At 42.4% G+C, this 20,153-nt stretch overlaps 1 protein-coding gene across 6 annotated transcripts in view; it reads right to left on the reverse strand.

Annotated features, from left to right (window-relative positions):
- Positions 1 to 20,153, reverse strand: part of RERE (arginine-glutamic acid dipeptide repeats) — a 361,123-nt gene that overhangs the window by 144,878 nt on the left and 196,092 nt on the right. For 5 of the 6 annotated variants that reach the window (XM_067567315.1, XM_067567314.1, XM_067567311.1 and 2 more), the window contains one exon: positions 19,631 to 19,735. In XM_067567315.1, the coding sequence (XP_067423416.1) occupies positions 19,631 to 19,735 (105 nt within the window). Of the gene's footprint in view, positions 1 to 4,025; positions 4,642 to 19,630; positions 19,736 to 20,153 lie in introns of those variants that run through there. The other variant, XM_067567316.1, reaches the window with a different exon arrangement.

Genomic DNA, 20,153 nt, shown 5'->3' on the forward strand with positions numbered 1-20,153 from the left:
CCATCCTACTGATTGCTTCAGAAATCAGGACACGAAGGAAGTGGAAGAAGGAACATCCCACATTCATACAGCTCTTTGAAGAAGTCAGAAGCTGGAAAAGTTTCCTGAACCAGCAGGGGAAACAGGCTTCTTCCTAGAGGTATCAACAAGGACATAAAGTTCTGGTAGAGATTGGGTTTATTCCCGAATCAGATTTATATTTGAGGTAGAAAGTTAGTTTAATCCTAAAAATACATTCCCCTAACTATAAACAAAAGTATAACTGACCAGTCCATTTCCACTATCAGAAGTGAGCAAAATGCAAAAATAAAACCATCAGCATAAATTATTAAAAGTAACTGAGATTATAAACATTTTTTCAGTATTAATCTAAGACTGTCTTTATCTGTGTTGCTAGTATATTGCCTGCAAGTATGAGTTATTTTATTCAGTTTCCTTTTAACATTCTTTACTTAATATTAAATGGTATCTTACTCTCCTTAAAATTAGGACGGCAAAAATGGACAATCTGATAAACAGATTGGAATAGTGGACCAGTTTCACTATAGTTTCTGTATGGATTTCTGCCATTTTAGTAGCTACACAATGATTTGTACTGCTATAACCATTAGCTTGGAAAAATAAATAGTTAATGTAGTGTGGATGCAAGTATATCAGGTTAAAGGTGTGTACATCAGTATCATTTTTAAGTGGTCAATATTCAACATCGGCACTTCCTAAAGCAGAAATCCATTAAAATATGATAGAGTGCATATGAAGGTCACCAGAATTCCCTCGGCTGGAGCTAATGAATAGTCTTATCAGTTGAATTCTGCATTGCTTATAACTATGTCCCAGAGGGATGATGTGGTGATCTATTGCCAGAGTTCTGTCACGCCATGCATGAGACTAAGGTCCAATTTTCAGTCCTGGTCTTGCTCACCAGGGCTGCATCAGACGTAGCAGCAGCATACTCGGCCTCAAAGGAACTGGATGGCAGAGCAGATGTCCAGCATCACTCAAAAGCGAACCCCTCTGACCACTGAGGGGGTGTAGGCAGACTCCCCCTTGGCCTGAAGGAAGACAATGGTGATGTAAGTCCAACTATGGGAAGTATAAAGCAAAACATAAGGGATTGTCAGCATGGCAGCACTGACATGAAGGGACAAGGCTTCTAATTAAAAACAAACTGCAACTTTCTGAAAAACAGAGCTGTAGATATAATCTTACTGGCTAAATGTCACCAACACAACACGAACCAAGCCTAATAAAAAAATCCAGACCTTCAACACTTGACAATGAAATCTGTCTGTGGTACCCAATACTCACTCTGCCCTACACACACTTACATTTTCAAACTTATTTTACAAACATTGGCCTTTGGGGCAGGAACTGCCCTTTACTATATGTCTATACAATGCCTAGCATAATGGGCCCTTGGGTAAGGCCTCCGGCACCTCTGCAATGTAGGAGTTCTGCACTGCCCCTACCCCCACCCGTCTCACCCACTGAGAGACAAGTATCATCCACATTTTGCCAAAGGGAAGCAGACACCAAGGGGTTAAATGACCTGCCCAAGACCACGCAGTCAGTGGCAGAGATGGCTCTTTGAAGTTTCTAGCTCCCAGCCCCAAGCTCATTCCACCAAAGCATGCCAGCTCCTGCACCTAGACACAAACCTAACAGGAATGCAGTTCATCCTAGCTTGGCTGTCTCTCCCCGCACAACGGGATAATCAGTGAAGAAATCTGCATGTGTATGTATGTGCATGGTGGTGGAGGAAGCGAGGGAGAAATCTGAGCGCTAATGTAAGAATTAAATATTATGTACAAGAATTTTGCCATGTGCAAGTGATTAGTAAAGACTGAATTATGTAGCATATCATGCTTCTTAAGTGATATTTTTTATTTTGCAAATGTAAAATTTTGCTCTGACTAATATGCGTTTTTTGTTTTGTTCTGACCTGGAGGAGTTTTAATTTTTTTCCACCTCCACTATTTTAAGCTAACCTGATGCTTTTCTAAAGTTAATATCCACCGAGCTTTCATTTCTAAGCCAGAATGCAGGACCTTTTAAAAACCCTGTGTGTGTGTGTGTGTGTGTGTGTGTGTGTGTGTGTGTGTGTGTGTGTGTGTGTGTGTGTGTGTGTGTGTGTGTGTGTGTGTGTGTGTGTGTGTGTGTGTGTGTGTGTGTGTGTGTGTGTGTGTGTGTGTCACACACAGTGCTGGGGAAAAGGTTCTGGACAGACACCACTGGAGAACAAAAGCCTGCTTATCCCCAACATAGAAATGGCACAAACAATGGGCGTGCAAGAAGTGTGCAGCACTGCCTCATCCACACACCTTAACCCTCACCCAACGGACCCACCTGCTAGGAGAAAGTATAGGCTCACACTAACCAATAGGTCCACAGTGCCTGTACCTAAGACATAGTACTTTAGAGGGAGCCCAACACACCAAATTTTCAGGAACATTTTAATGATGAATACCCCATCTACACACACAAAAAGAACCAAGAACATTAAGATTAATGTATCTACCCTATTGGCACAATATACAACCCAAGCCATTGGCAAATCAGCAACGGCCCACACTTAGCTAAATGGTCTTTGCTTCATTTCACGCTCTATGACTACTCAAAGATATGGAGGCTCAAAATATTAGGGACTAGTGTGCTCACTGAACTGATCTGGCCTGGGTGAGAAGATGATTCTGCAGTTACAGTTCATTCACTTCTTGGACTCTGCTGAGGCTGGCAACCAGGGTTGTCAGTACGAATGTATGTGCCAATGTTTGTAATGTAGACGCCAATTTCCTAGTAGCCCCCAGGCCACTGAACTGTCAGCACAGACTGGAATTAAACCTGCAGGTAAAAGGCTGTATGTGTTCCATTACCAATGCACTGAGCCATCTGTCACCCTAGAACTCAATACTTCAGCAACTGGCAGAGACAAGTTATTCTGAACCAAGAACTAGAGTAAAGTGGCATAAAGTCCAGTCCATCATATCCTCAATCCAATTGGCTAGGCAGAGGTCTGTATCAGACCAGCAGTGACCATTTCACTCAGCACTGCACAAGCTCAGATGGTTCTCTGAACAAGACAGTACTGCAGAATCAAGTTTACTCTTGCTCATTTAATTTAACATGGACAGCCTGCCAAATCCTGTTTATAATCAGCAATGACAATTTATTCACTGTTTTTCCTAGTCCAGCAATGATCTCAAAAACAGTTGCCACACGTTTATTGGGCTTGCTTAGGCAGCTTCTATGCCAGTTCATATGCAGGGCGTCAGGGAGACAGAAAGGGAGAAAGGGCATCTATTTTATACAGACATCCAGTCTGAATTCTTACAGATACTACTATGGCCCACTCCCACAGCAGTGGGTATAGCTCACAGAGCTGTCACGTGAAAAGCGTCGCTTAATGAAGATTTCTAATGCATTTAAGCCAACGTCGTCATGTTTTCGACACACAAGCGTTTGTTGCACACAGCTGTGACAGGCAAGCAGAACTCTGCTGGTTATTTGCTTTCAGATACTTCAAAAATCATCATCAGAACTATCACTTGCCCTGGGAAACAAGTTCTCAATCAAAACAAGTTCCACCCACCTCCAAAGCAACCAATGGCTGCCGATCTACGACCCTCCCTGAAACATTATCTAAACACAGTCTCTTGCAGGCCCAAACATTTCCTAATAGCCACATAGGCAACACTGCAAGTCCCGCAGACTGGCTCTGCAGCTCCCTACAGACGTGCCCCAGGCTTGGCATGCAGAGAGAGAGACAGAAATTAAAACTGCATCACGAGGAAAAAAACAATCCACACGGCTTCAACGTTTTGCTACATGCACCCCTGAGCCAGCAGATTCTGGCTGAACCCTGCTTTCATGCACCCTACCAACAGCTGTACGGCAAGGCTGATGTGATTACCAGGTTCTGAGGAACATGCAACAATGATGAAATGATTTCATAAAACATTTCAGAAGTCACAAACAGAAGCAAAAAACCATCATTTTCTAGGTGAGGCCAGAGTGCTGTAGCCTACCTGCAGGGGCTGATTGGATCATCCATGACTATAACAGGCTCTTGTGGGGATGGATGTATTCCTGAACCTCTACTTACTGCTAAAACTCTGCCTTTTTCTACTCTAACAACTCAAAATGGAGGCACATGCAGTCTGAGAGACCTCAGAGAGCTTTCACTGAGCTTGTGCTATGACCTAAGCCTGCCTGCACGCAGAACGCAGAAACTTCGCCCTCGGACTGACAGCACTGAGCATGTGCTGTGACCCTCCCTCGTCCACACACGGTCTCCCAACGCCATCAATCTCAGCCCTGCTGCTTCCGTAAATAAAGCAGTGAGCGGCTCGGCGGCTGCTGCATAGCAAGCTAGTGTGCAGGGAAGTGGGGCCGTGGCAGGGGAGCTGAGAGGCGCAACGCCTGGGAGCAGAGCCATTTCAGAAGAGCAGCAGCAGCAGCTAACGTCCTGATGGCAGGTTTAGCCGGGGAGGGATCTTTTCCACACCGCACGTGGCGAATCGAAGCGATTCCATCCACCCCTTCGCACTGGGTTTGAAGAATGGTTACAGATTTTAACAGAGGGAAAGGACAGAGGCTTCCAGGCGTCAGAACATTGTAATATCCGATCCATTTACCAGCAAATAAAATAGCACCTTCTAAATCATTGTCATTACTTTAGCACAGAGGTGTTTTTAAGCAGCTCCCTGGAGGATCCTAATATTAAACACCAGTAATACTTTGCTGATGAGGAGCTGGCAGCACTTCACAAAGGTGACCAAGGGCTGGTCTCCACTTGAGTTTTATAGGTGTCACGATTTCAGTTGGAAGCGTGCTGCTTTTTTTAATCAAAATAATTATACTGGTAAAGAAAGCCCTAATGTAGACTCAATTATACTGGTATAAAGATGCTCTATGCTGGTACTCCCTTCCTGCATGGGAATAACTATACCTGTATAGAATGCCTTTAAAGCAATGTATCTGCATCCACATGTGAGTAGGTTGCACCACTCTAGCTATACTGGTATGTTGAGGCAGCACAACTTTCTAGTGTAGACAAAGCTTAAGTTTTTATCTCCATTTTATAGATGGGGGAGACAGGCCAGATGCACAGAAACGCTTAAGATCATACAGCACATTCAGTGAGTAGATTTCCTGACCCCAAGTCTTTTGCACTAGACTATGCTTCTTCTCTACCTTGTGCCTTCCCAAAGGAACCCAAACAGCACTTAACACAGTGTGCAAACAGGAATCGTTTCAACAGTAACTAGAATGCATCTACCTCTGGGGGTAGAGCAGCAGCAATCAGGAAAACAGCCAACACAGAGGTGACATTTGCTAATAGGAGTTTTCCTCAGAAAACGTGGCAAAGAGCCTTTGAATTTTTAGCAGCCAAGCAAGCCAAAAGGACCTCAGTTACTAGGGTCTTACCCATAGACTAAGCCTTATGAAACTCAGTGCCTTGGAAGAGTAATGGACTGAGCTGACCCTGTGAGAATTTGAACCTGTAATCCCAAGGAGTCTAAACTTAGTCTTTCTTACCGCAGTTCTGCACCACTGAAGTTAAAAATTTTATCACTGACTTCAAAGGGTGCAGCACCAGGTCCTTTAAGAGTTAAATTGATTGTTTCACTTAGAGTTTGAGTTAAAACTACATGACTTTGCATCTTATTACACAATTTTATGACTGTTAAAAAGATTATAAACATTGATTCAAAAATTCCAACTGCATATATTTATACAAAGTGCCACAGTCTCAGTCTAGTGTTCTCTCAAATCAAGAAACTATGAAGGTCTTTTTACATTCCACATTTGAAAATAACTTTGAAGTGATAACCTGATGGGAAAATTCAGTGTATTTTTAATGTCTGAGCTGAGTCCTACCTTTAACTGAATCATTCCCAAAATATATTTTAAAGATTTCCAATTAATACTTTTGGGGAGATATCACCAAAACATTTTGGTCTTGTTTTACTGGCTCTGCAGTAATGATTTTGTTTAAATACAGTTACCAGAGCTGGGCTGACATCAGTAGATGATGCTGATGCTCACTGAACTGGAGAAGTCATTGTATCATGATAACAATTAGAGTAGTTGTCTAAAGTGACAGAAAGGAGGACTTAGTCTGTATTTCAGCTCTCTTGAAAACACAGGATGAACTTCACAACGAACATGTGGCAAATGGTTAAAGAACCCAAGTGGTAAAGGGCTGATTGATTTATTTGTTTTTTTAAAAAGATCTCAGGAATACATGAGAGCAGTGGTTCTCAACCTATTTATCAGTGTAGGCAGCAGAGGCAGCTCACTGTGTGTTGTTGTGTGGGCTGCCTCCACACAATACATATACTAGCTGTCTGGCCCTGATGTCAGATGGGTCACAGCTGTGTTGATTAGGCCATGGGTTGAGAGCCACTGCACTAGAGTATGATCAAAACCTACCTAAAATAATGTTCTTTTAAGCATTTCAGCTACTGCAAAGATACATCCCATCAACTCAGTTACATGTAATAAAGTCATAAGATCTGAGATGCAAAGCAAAAGTACTACAAATATTTAAAACAAGATTTTAGCAAACTTTCCCAGATAGTAGACTAGCAAAGGATAATCACCTTATACCTGCATCACAGTCTCTTCTGGGGACTGCTTTCAAATACACACACACCCAACCATCTCAATTTCACTACCACTACTCTCCAGTTTTGTTTCAGTGCATCTTAATCCAGTTGCCATTCTCAGCAACCTGCCATTTCAGGCTGACAGGCCCCTACATTTGTTTTAGAGCATTTAATTTTTAAAGGGGTAAAGAATGCATATACCATAACCATCACTCCCTTGAGGAAAGTTCCAGAATATTGATATTATCCCCATTTTACAGCTGAAGAAACTGAGGAACAAAGACAAATGATTTACCACAGTTATACAGGAAGTCTGCGGCAGAGCCAGAAACAGATCCTAGAGCATAGTTTCTCAATCTGTGGTATGCGTACCCCTGGGGGTACGCGAGACACAGGCAGGGGGTACCCGGGGAAAAATAGAGTGAAGGGGAGGCGGGTGGCAGCTGCTGACTTCTGGGGAAGGCGGGGAGCAGCACCCTGCTTCCCAACGAGTCACAGCTCCCCGCTGCGAGGTGGGCAGCAGCCGCCGGCTCTTGGGGAAGGTGGGTGGCAGCCACCCGCTTCCTGCCAGGTCCCAGCTCCCAGCTGGGAGGCAGGTGGCAGCCGCTAGCTTCTGGGGGAGGCGGGCAGCAGCCCCCCACTTCGCTGGATCCCAGCTCCCAGGTGGGAGCCCAGTAGCAGCCTCCTGCATCTTGCGAGCTGGGCTCGCAGCTGGGTGGCAGCCACCCTTGCCCCGTCTCCGAGCTGAGGGACAGCCTCCTGTGCTCCAGCATGAAAACAGGCAGCAGCCACCTGCCCACATTCCTCGGTCCCAGCCGGCGCGGAAGTCTCCTCTGCCCCAGCTCAGATTGGATGGCAGTTGCCCACCTCCTGGGCTGGCAGCCAGGCGGCAGCCGCCTACAACTTGCCCAGGTGGCAGCCCGCCATCCTGGCTCAAAGCCCAGTGCCCAGAAAACTGCTGGAGCAGTGAAATTGACAACTATGATAGCCCCAGATTTCACTAGTTATCCTCTTTTCCTTTTCTCTCTCTCTCTCTCTCTCATCCTCCTTCCCTGTCCGTCTCTCATCCCTTCCTCCTCCCAAATCTATGGCAAAAAATTTGGCGCTGCGCTTTATATTTCCCAGCTTTGGCATGCTGCTCAAAGCCTCCTAAGCTTTTGCCAACACCATCTCTAGCCCAGGTACATACTTAAGTTGCACACCCTGGTGTAAAGTTGGTAACCCTACTCACACTAGATCTCACATCTGTCATATCACGGCTTTATATACTCAGCCCTTCTTCCAACATATGGCTCACATTGGTCTGTAAATATAAAATCCCATGGAAAATTGAGTGTTGGGGGACTTATTAAAATTTTCAGAAGTTAGGGGGTACTTGCTACTTAAAAGGTTGAGAAACACTGTCCTAGAGGAATGACTCCCTTTCTTGGGCCTCCCCATCCAACTTCTCTACACATGGATTATTTTAAGGGTCCAGAAAAGAGCAAGCCACACCAAGGACATTTTTTGTTTTAGTTTTCCCTCATGTTATTTTAACCTGCCTTGCCAAGAAGATCCTAAAGTTGGCTAACATCTGAAGAGAACTTTGTACACATGCAGTCTTATATACATGCTAAGTAATAATAAGAAGTTCAGCTATCGATCCAGGTATTTACAATGCACCCATCACCACTGTTCGTGATCTGAAGTCTTCTCATAGGGGGTGCTATAAAAGAGGAAAAGATTTATATTGTTCTATGAAACATGTAACGCTTTTATAGGCACTATCACAAGTATTGTTCCTGTATGGCTTTCCTCCTCCTCCAGAGACACAATAACCTAGTTACATCAGTGTAATTACACACATTTATCTGTAACACCTGAAAGGAAGAAAGAGATGTAAGAATACAGAATGCAACACAAGACAGAATGCAGTAGAAGGCAATGGCGAGCTTAGGACTAACACTGGAAATAAGCACAACTCATTGGTTTTGAGTTGCTGCATCCTGAGAACAAGAGGTTACACAGCTCAGAGAGCTCTGCCTCTTTTTTCACTTCACTTCTATGGGTGGCAACCAGGCATGATTGCAGGAAGGACACGGGCACATTCTAGTCGGACCAAGACTCATATCAAGCAAAACTACTTTCTTGATGGTGGTAGGGAGGGTAAGCAGGAGAGATAGAAAATCTTTTTTCTGTGATGACCCTGGGTCAAAGTCTCTTCTGAGACTAGCCAGTCTGGAGAAAGCCCCACTGAGCCTGGGGAGGAAAGGGGCAGCAGCTGAAACTAGGCAATAGGAAAGAGAGCTGGAGTTGCAGAAGCTTTTAACTGGATAGGAGATGTCCAGTCAGACATGAAGATACTAGGCTATTCAGAGGCAGGTTGGTGTAAGTGTGTGCTTTTATAATCATTTTGGAGTTGCAAGTAATATTGGGATCACTGAATACATGTGATAAATGGTTAAGAGGTCACAAGATGTACTATTGTAAATTGAACCATTCACAAGCAAGACGCTATGATTATGACCCCATCTTGACAAGATGCTAAGCCCCCCCCTCAATTCCCATGGACCTCAGTGGGAGAGGAGGGCACTCAGCACTTTGCAGGATTGTTTTTGTGCACACATGGATGGGCGGGAAATTCAAAAAGCACTACACATCTATCTGTGCTTACCCAGCTGGGAACAACTTTCCCGGGTATTTTCTATGCCATAATTAAATTGCCATCTCAATATTTCTTTTCACAAATGCTTTGTGACTTACCATATGCTGGAGGTTTTGTTTTCTTTAAAAACACCTGCCACGTCTCATACGTTGTGTGTGTAGCAAAGCACAGTGACAAAATATGAGCACTCATTTTAAGGCTCTCATGTGAAGCACAAAAGCAAGTACATTAAGAACCTAGTTGATAATTTCACCTTCCACTGCACTATGCATTGTAAAACACATAGGGTCAGACACTATTTCGGGCCCTCCACACTAATCAGACTCAGTGTCGAACGCAGTCATTCAGATGTGTGATATGACTTGCTCTAGCTACTCTAAAGTGAAATGCAAAACTGCACTTCCATCAGGAAAACATAACAGCACACTGAAAAAGTCCACAAAACAAATTCAGTTGAGATTTTACAGACTATTTGAATCCCAATCTGTCTGCAGTAAACATCTCTTATTGGCCTATAATACTTTGCATTTTCTATCGAGCTGTAGCATGAGATACTGTAATATCATTTTCCAAAATCAGAAGCAAACAGGAAGCATAAAAGGAGAGGGGAACAAATAAAGATGAACACATCTGTTTGTTCTGTACAGAAGGACAGCCATAGAAAAATGTCAGATTATCTATAAACAGATGGAATGGAAGTCACATCACTAAATATCTAGGCAAAGATACAAGGATGCAAGACAAACATACAGACTCATAGAAATGTAGAACTAGCAGAGACCTCGAGAAGTCATTAAGTCCTGCAATGAGGAAGGACCAAATAAATAAACCTAGACTATCCCTGAGAGATGTTTGTTTAACCTGTTATTTAAAACCTTCCATAGTGGGGATTCCACAACCTCTATCGAAAGCCTATTCCAGAGTTTAACTACTCTTTGCTGAGATGAAGCTGATTTTAGTCTTACCCTCCCTTCAGTGGACATGGAGAACAATCAATCATCCTCTTTAGAAGAGCTCTTAACATATTTGAAGACTGATCAGGTCCCCTCCCACCTCAGTCTTCTTTTCTCAGGACTAAACATGCCCAGTTTTTGTTTTTTTTTCTTTTTTAAACCTTTCTGCATAGGCCCAGTTTTCAAAAACTTTTAGCAGTTTTGTTGCTCTCCTCTGGACTCCCTCCAATTTGTCCACAACTTTCATGTCTTATATACAACACACCTGTTAATACATCCCAGAATATTAGTCTTCTAGCAACAGCATCACACTGACGGCTGTTTAATTTGTGATCTCCTATAACCTCCTGTTATTCCCCATGTTTTGGTGGTGCATTTGATTATTTTCTTCCAAGTTCTTTGCAGTTGTCTTTACAGAATTTCATCTTGGTGATTTCAGACCAATTCTCCACTTTGTCCCACTCTACTAGGCCCTGGCGATGCCTCAGCTGGATTCGTGTGTCCAATTCCAGGCACCACACTTTAGAAAAGATGGACAAACCGGAGAAAGTCCAGAGGAGAGCAACAAAAACGATAAAAGGTTTACAAAAGCTGACCTATGAAGAAAGGTTAAATACCTGGGCATGTTTAGTCTTAAGAAAAGAAGATGAGGAGGGACCTGATAAGACTCTTCAAATATGTTAAGGGTTTTTATAAAGATTGATTGATTGTTCTCCATGTCCACTGAAGGCAGAACAAGAATTAATCAGTTTCATATGCAGCAAGGGAGATTTAGGTTAGACATTAATAAAAATGTTGTAACTCTAAGGATAGTTAAGCTCTAGAATAGGCTTCCATTGGAGGCAGAGGAATGCCCAGCAGGGAAGGTTTTTAACAACAAGGGTGGCCAACCCCTGTCAGGGATGGTCTAGATCAGTGATTCTCAACCAGGGGTATATGTATCCCTGGGGGTACACAGAGGTTTTCCAAGGGATACACCAACTCCTCTACATATTTGCCTAGTTTACAACAGTCTACATAAAAAGCACTAACAAAGTCAGTACAAACTAAAAATTTATACAGACAATGACTTGTTTATACTGCTCTATATACTATACACTGAAATGCAAGTACAATATTTATATTCCAATTGATTGATTTATTTTATAATGTTATGGTAAAAATGAGAAAGTCAGCAATTTTTCAGTAATAGTGTGCTGTGACGCTTTTGTATTTTTATTTCTGATTTTGTAAGCCCAAGTAGTTTTTAAGTGAGGTGAAACTTGGAGTACACAAGACAAATCAGACTCCTGAAAGGGGTACAGTACTTTGGAAAGGTTGAGAACCACTGGTCTAGGTGTGCTTGGTCCTGCCTCTGCACACAGGGCTGGACTAAATTACCTCTCAAGGTCCCTTCCAGCCCTACATTTCTATGACTCTAATACTCATTTGCTTCTGATTGTCACAAAGCAATTGTGCACTCATATAAAAACTAACAAGAGCAGCTCTGCAAGCAAAGAGAAAATACACCTGGCTCCAATCTCTCCCTAAATTTCTGTTTTTTAAATTAATCTGTGCTTTGAAGGCTTGATAATCATTCTGTTCCCTGATGCATAACAATGCTGTGAAGAACATCATTTCAAGACACGTGATTGTTATATCTGATTGTACAGGAACTAATCTTTTATATTTCTGGTTTCCAAGTAATTAGTTCAAGAAAGTCTGGACCTATATACAATTCACAGATTCCTGCACCAGCTTTAAATGAGGAGAGAGAAAAACAAGTTGCAGGAAGTTTACACAGTTTACTTCTGGAATTAAAGAGCAGATCCTGTTACTCACTGCACAGGTGGAGGCAGCAGAGGGAAAGTAGTATTGTGAAGGAAGAAGCATTTACCTGAAGCAGAACTTGAAGCAATACCACACTTTAACTGCACATTGTTCAGAATCAGCAAACCAAAAAGTCTACTATTAACACAAGTTTGCTTTTATATACACACATCTGGTTCAGTTCTAATAGAAATGATTCCTGTTTGTCAAAATAGAAATGATGCATGTGTTTATCGCACTGAGTTTATCCCTACAATCCTCCTGTGCTCTCTGTCTTCAAAGCTAGACGGACAGACTGGCTCCTTGTTTGGATTAGCCACCAATTTAGCATTGCAGAATGTAAATTTGCAGGGTTGAGCAGGAAGCAGGTGTGCCCCTGCCCACCAAACTTGGGCAAATCAACACGCATAAGTCTTGGGCAAGCTGTTCCAGGATGTGGACTGTCTCAAGCTCATGGGCACAATACAATACAAAGACAGACAGGTGGTATGCTGGGATCCAGCACATGTGCACTAAGATAACACAGTGCATCATAAACATGGTGAAAGTACATGAGAAAGACAGGTGGCCATGCCTATCCAGACAGTGCCTGTGACACAGTTTTCTCCCCAGATGACAAACTGCTCGTCCTTGTCCTTGTCCTCCATATAAGCCCCACACACTACCCTCCATCCCACCTGATCCAATCACCCTGCTGCCAGACCCTTCTCCCATGCATACCTCAGCCCTTTCTGTGATATTAAACAAAACACTGTTTTGAATATCAAAATGATAGTCACCTTCATTAGAGACTGAAGATTAATAAAAGATATTACCTCACCCACCTTGTGTCTCTAATATCCTGTGACCAACAAGGCTATGACAACGCTGCAGTCACCTTCGTTAGCAGCCACATAAGCAATCTGCTAGAACAGCAGGACAACAAATAAATGAAATTCATCTCCTGCAGTGGACCAGCAAAAGGCCCATGGACCTTAAACCTTATTTAATCCCTCCCAATTGCCTCCCAGAAAATAAGCTTATATTATAATTATTTGTATTGCAATAGCACCTACACACCACAGATCACTTATCTAGATCTTTTCATCTATATCTCTAAGTACTTCAAAAACATGATTAAGCATCATGATCCAGTTTTTAGAGAAAAGAAATGGAGGCATAGGGAAGAGAAGCAACTTTTCCAAGGCTGCACAGTCATTGGCAGAGCTGAGAATAGGATCTGAGTCTTGCAACTCCTCATCCATACCCTATAGACTGTATCAAACTGCCTCTAAAGCTTCATCTACAATAGAAATGTTGGAAAAAACTGACATTGTTGCTAACGAGTTAGGTGTTCAACTGAGCTAATCCCAGCAACATTACGATACTTTGTGTAGACTGTGCTTCTTCAACTACCAATACCATTTTTAGGACCATGTCAGTTTGACCTGTACCCAGCAGGGTAAGATGAAACGGTAACAAAGACAATGTTAGCAGCCAATATCCTGCCTATTCTAGGGCTCGTAATGTTGCTAACACAAGTTCATATGAACTGATGTTAACAATGGTGAGAAATGTTCAGTTTCCCTAATGTAAGCAGGGCTTGAAATGCACACATCCTAAATTATACCAGAATTAGTATTGCATGTTTTTAAGTAACAACACACACCCTCAAAACAAGATTGGGTGTCTCACCAACTAAAAAGGAGCGGGGGATCTACATACAGTCCTATTTATCTTTGATCAATTTAAATGCACAAGTTCATGTGCCAAAACAAACTCATTTCTAAGAATTGAGAGAGGTGTGTACATTGTGTTCCACAGTCTATTTCTAGAGTTATATTACTGGCTGGGGTAAGAACTAGCAGTGGATTAAATGGGAGGTAGTGTATTGGCTGGCGACCACTTAAGCTAATGGAAGTAGAGTAGCATGTACAGCAACATCCCTAGGCCTCACTGCTTGTTTTTACAGGCCAAACTGAACTCTGGCTCATTAATTCCAAGAATGGCTGTTTAATGCAAGCTGGTGCAGTTAGTGTTTTTGTAAAATGGTACATCAGTTCCAATTTGCTTTGTCTATTAATGCTTCTCAATTGAAATTCAATAGCTTTTGTGAGGGTTTTAAACCTATTTCGTGGCATATAACGTCAAAAAACACAGAAGTCCAATTCCATTACCCCACTGGCCTGAATGCTGAGAGCACATACAGGATCAGATGGAGCAGAAAAAATTAATGAGATGGGGAGATGATGTCAGATGTAAACAAAAAGCACACGTTTTGAAACCTGAAGTCCATGGGAAAGAGGCCCATTACAGAGACAGCAAGGTTTATTGGTGGCATTTTACTGCAGTGCCCCTTTCTAAACTAATGTTAGCCCTTTCCTTTCACTTCCATTCTTAGCTAATCTAAAAAGGTACAGTTTTATGGGCTCCTTTACTTAGCACTTTAGCACCTGAGAGCAAGTTTAAATTAAGTCTGGTTATTTACAAAAGATCACAATATTCTATGAAGGTCTTTTCATCTAACAACAAACATTCAAGGAAGCGCCGATGCAATATTTAAGATTCTAATCAATAAAGTATTTTTTTCAATTGTCATATAATTTACACAGATTTAATTAACAGGAAAAAACGGATGTCATCACCTTGACAATTTAATAATGCAAAGCATGGCCCTGATCCTGCAATGTGTAGAGCCCCAGAGACTTCAGTGGGACTCCACACAGGTGCAGAGGTGACCATGCAGAATTGGAGCTTACAGGTAAATGAAAAAATGGCTTCATCATTCATGAACACTGGAAATTAGAATGTTTAATCTAATTGAAAGGCAAGTTTTATTGAGTTTTGATTATCGTTAACCATTACTTGAGTTACCTTTAGTTAACTTAACACGGTTAACAGCTATTAACCAAAATTCAAAATAAAAATATTTTGCGTCTTTTCTGATTTCCTTTGTTTGCTAATGGTAAATGGTAATTCTTTCAGCCCTGTTTTACTTCAAAGTGGGGTGCTGCTGTGAAGCAAAGTGTAATAATGTATCATTAAATGGAAGAGCAGTTCCTTTCTCTGAATGGGATACTAAAACAATGACAAGTACTTCTAAAAATGGGTTTGAACCTCCCTGAGCCTGAGTGATTGTAAACTGCTTGGTATAACATGAACATTCCTTTCCTAGTTGACTATGAGTTCAGTGACAGCTGGGAATATCTTTCCAAACTTACTTACTAACTTGCTTAAAAGCTCAATGCAAGGTGGAAAACTTCAGTACCTACATCCAAGACTAATATTTTATTCCGATAATAATTATCCTGCTGATGTGCAACACCAACTATTAAAGTACAGCATGGAATGGTTTACTGAAGGATAAAATTTGTCCCAGTGCATGAAGGAACAAGGATTCCAAAAACACAGATCACCATTGGAACCAGCTGTTCATCAACAAGATGCCCCTGATTTTTCCTCTCTACTAAATCCATGCTCAGCAGGTTTTAAGAAAAAGAGAAAATAAAGAAAGGATCAAACTTGCTTTCCTTTAAAAGGTGAGAGCCCTTTGATAGACAAGAGAGCTCATCAACTACACCTCTGCCATGACAGCTTTTTTACACCACATCTTTACACTTTTAGAGTGCACACCTGATGTATACACCCTGGGAAAGGCTTTATTGCTTGCTGTACCTAAGATATAAATGAGAATTTGTTTCTTGTTATCTTGCTTTTGTTTCTTCTCCAAGAGCAAGCAGAAAACAGTTGGATTCTCAGCATGCTGTGCTGTCTCTCAAAGTCCTTGAAAAGCACAATGAGACTTGTCTTCAGCAGTAAATTGAATGAACTCAAGACAAACAGACATGATGTATTAACTGTGTATAATTTTAGGGGGGGGGTAGGGAGGAAACACGACATATTATACAGAAAGCATCTAACGACAAAGAACAAAATCAATTTGCACAAATCAAACTCCACAGCTCAGGCATGTTACTTTTGGATTTACATAAAAATAACCATGAGACATTCAACACCAATTATTGGAATAAAACAGCTGCCAAAACTCTGGATTGGTTAGGCAGTCACATGGTCATGTGGGTCATAGTTTCTCAACCCGTGGTACGCGTACCCCCGAGACACAGGCGGGGGTACGCAGCAAAAAACCCAGAGAAGGAAGCTGGGCGACAGCCACCGACTCCTGGGGAAGCCAGGCAGCAGCCAACAACTTCCCTCCCAGTCCCAGCTCCCAGCTGGGAGTCAGGCAGCAGCCACCGGCTTCTGGGGGAGGCGGGTGAGCAGCAGCTGCAGGCTGGGAGGTAGATGGCAGCCGCCCCAGTCCTGGGATGCTTTTTGGGAAGTTGGGTGGCAGCTGCCCATGTCCCACCCAGTCCCAGCTCCCAGGTGGGAGCCCGGCAGCAGCCTTGTGTGCCCTGAGAGCTGGGCTCGCAGCTGGGTGGCTTCCACTCATCCCCCAGCTCTGAGCCGAGAGACAGCCTCCTACATCCCAGCTTGAAGATGGGCAGCAGCGGCCTGCTGCCTGCCCACATCCCCGGGGCCCAGCCTGAGCGGAAGCCTCCTCCGCCCCAACTTGGAGTAGGTGGCATTCGCCCACCTCCTGGGCTGGCAGCCACCTGCAACTTGCCCAGGTGGCAGCTCCCGTTCCTGGCTCAAAGCCCAGTGCCCAGAAAGCCAGGTGGAGAGCCCAGCGGCTTGCCCAGTCCTGGAGCCCGGCTTTACCCGCAGGCTTATTTGTCAATTTCACTGTTCTAGTTGAGCAGTGATATTGACAACTATGACAGCCCCAGATTTTACCTGTATAAAAATCTTAAGGGGGGCCCACACAGTGTGATTTGCCCCAGGCCTGCACCCCCTAGGGATGGCCGTGGGGAGTGCTGCTATCCACTCTGGTGGGCCGCTAGAGCCTGCTCATACCTCACAAGTTCCCACCTGTATGAGGAGAACACCACGTGACCCCCGCCATCAGGGCATAGTGATTGGCTGGCGTTGACCTTTGCCAGGTCCCCCTATGGAGGAAGGGGAGGAGGAAGGAGGGGAGAAACAGCAGGGAGTTTTATGATCTGCCACAGCCACACAGCATTGCAGAACTCAGAATTCTCCTGCTTTATGAGAAATACAGTCATCCAGTAGTAAAGGGGGAAAATATTGTATTTCTCAGAGTGAAAAACTGAGTGTTGGGATACTTATTAAAATTTTCAGAAGTTAGGGGGTACTTGCTACTTAAAATGTTGAGAAACTGATGTAGGTAATTTGCACTACTGTATGGTACAGATCTGCATCATGAATCAAACTAATCAGATCAAATGTTATGCTTTCTAGTTGCATCCAAACAGAACATTGTGCATCTTTTATCATTTGAAAGCAAGTGTCTATACCAGAAAACTGAGCCAAAGTCAAGTTGGGTTGTTATTAGCTAATCTTGTTATACCCATAATCTTTATCCTAGCCTGGACATGTTGCAGTGTTCATCCTAGCCTTGACAGAGAGGTGCACCTTGACCTGGTCAATCAGGATAAGCATTGCAGTGCATCCACACTGGGAAATGAAAGTTGTGATTAGATCAAAGTTTGGCAACACACTCAGCCAAACCTCAATCCATTTTTCTAGTGTTGAAAAGCACTAAAAAGGCACTGAGCAAAAAGTGAATATCTTCAGAAAACCTGGTGTTTCAAAAAATTTCTGTGTGGATCCAACCAGACAAAACACATTTTGAGAACAGGCTATTGTGAGTAATTAGCAGATTTATGGTTTCTACTGCGCTATTCAGTGGAGTTATTGCATTCATCCTCTCAGTACCAATAGTTTTCAAACAGCCATGAGAACATCATCAGCTGCTTGCTCTAAACAGAAAGAGATGTTTAAAACTACACTGATCTACTAAGAGCCACACAAGTGGCGTTTCTCAGGGAAAGCTATCCAATTGCTACTAAATGCAAAATTTGAAAATGAATAGAAATAGTTTAATATTTGCACTTTCCTAAAAATAATTAAATTCACTGACAAGCAGAAGTGATAGTAGGTGAATTGGATGTTTAAGTCAAGGACATCCCTGGAATGTACAAGGTGTGTCCTGACAACAAATTCCTCGCTGTATCATTCTGCTGAAATGAAACACACAACACAAGCTGTCTGTGCCTTCACATATAGCACATTCGAAGGTTTCTGTAAATTTCATGGGATTTCATGTTTTTTCCAATACTCATCACTGCAGACTGGATACAATGCATATCTTAGGGCCTGATGCTGCAAATCCTCCCTATGAGAATAGGAAATGCTAAACCACATGGATAACCTGTTTCAGATAAGTGGCCAGTGCAAGATGGTTCAGAGAAAGCTAAAGGAAACCTCACACGAGACAATTATGCAATAATGTGCCCACATAGGAAGTTTCTTCCCAACTGCAGGCAGTTAGTGCCAGCTTAAGCCCTGAAACATGAAGATTTATATTCTTAACTTTTAATTCAATGCAACAATGGGTGTGCATTTATTATACCTATAAATGTCTAATTCCTATTTAAATCCTGCTTGCCTTCAGTAAAATCTTGAGACAGTGAGTTCCACAAGTTAATTATGTTGAATTAAAAAAGTATATCCTTCATCAAGTATAGTTGTCACTACTCACTGTTGTGAGTTACTACTCCTGAAGTTAAGTGTTTGCAAGACTAAACACCTAAGATTTTAATCTCTTCAGGGCAGGAAAGGGCACATGCCTACTAGATGTCTGCAAAACATCATTTATGTTTACAGCACTATCTGAATAATATTAAACAAAATAGTAACCGTGTTTTGATTGTAACAACTGATGGAAGTATCAGCTAAAATCAGTTCTGTTTTAAGACACCCTGTATGGGTGACTGGGAGACACACAGAGAAAAGGTTCAGGGAGCTGTGTCTGGAAGCATGTTGAATGCTGCTTCTCCCCTGACATACACCTGTTTCTAACAAGTTGAATTCTGTTTTGTGCCTCTGCTTTGTTCTGGCAAGAAGGTCTGAGGTGGGGGCTGTGCAGAAGAGTACCATTCGGTTAATTATTTACATCCACAGTGGTGACCCCTCCCATGAACTGCCACACACTTGCAGGAAATCTTGCAGACACCTTACAATTGACAATACAATTGTAATGCTACTTATGGAAAAACTTGTGGGTGTTGTTGGGAATGTGCATTTCCTCAAAGAGACTTGCAAATGCCTGTTAATGCTCACATATTCTCCCAATTTTAACCGAAGTTCAAAGAATGTGCTTTAAAGGTGCATTATCTCCCCCACACGATTGTTATTAAATATCACCCTTTTCTCTATATTTCTTCTCTAAACACACAAGTCTCCCAGCCCTCCCCATTATGCTAGTCTCTCTCTCCCTCAGCAACAACACAGTCACAATCTTCATTATCACTTCCAGTAAGTATAACAGGCCACTGCAGGTGTCAATCATTGATTATAAATTGCTTTTTTCCTTTTATAGGCATCACCATCTGTGCACATACATGATTCACCTTTTCCCTTCTGTATGCACATCACACTTAGATCCCAGGTTTTAATTTTTTTTCCTTGCTGTAGCAGCTGGCATATTCCTACAACACACAGGTCTATGGTAAAACTTTCTGTTAGTCAGGGTGAGGAGTTGACTCACTTACCTTGTCTCTGGATTGTAGCCCAATATGTAGAAAAATGAATCCACTCGGGCTTTAAATTCTCTAGCAGCAAATATGTCAGAGAAATGGGAGATATTACACTTCCCTCTGAAAGGAAGAGAACAAATGGTATTAGAATTCCATGCTGGATAACATTCATTTAGATAAGCACCACTTCACTTTGGAAATCAGTCAAGGAATGCATTGTGCTCTTGCAGGTACCCAAACTTCATAATAATGCAAGACCCAACCTTGCTATCAGTGACATCCAAACAAATTCTCCCATGAACTTCAATAAGAAACACTCATTAATCTTTATTCAGTCAGGACCCACTCCAAGGCAGTCAGAAAGGAACAGGAGACACCGTCAGCCACAAAATCTGCCCCAAACTGCAATGTTTAAAATGGGGAACATCCCTACCCCAGCACCTGTTTTTAATGTGTCTCTTTTTTAATAACTAACTCTTTAAAGCTGACGTACAAAATTCTACTATTCATTTAATTAGGGGAAGTGATTTTTTTTTTT

Source organism: Emydura macquarii, unplaced genomic scaffold (genome assembly GCF_026122565.2).
Source record: "Emydura macquarii macquarii isolate MOO-44397 ecotype Brisbane River unplaced genomic scaffold, CSIRO-AGI_Emac_v2 contig_2768, whole genome shotgun sequence".
Taxonomy (NCBI): domain Eukaryota; kingdom Metazoa; phylum Chordata; order Testudines; family Chelidae; genus Emydura; species Emydura macquarii.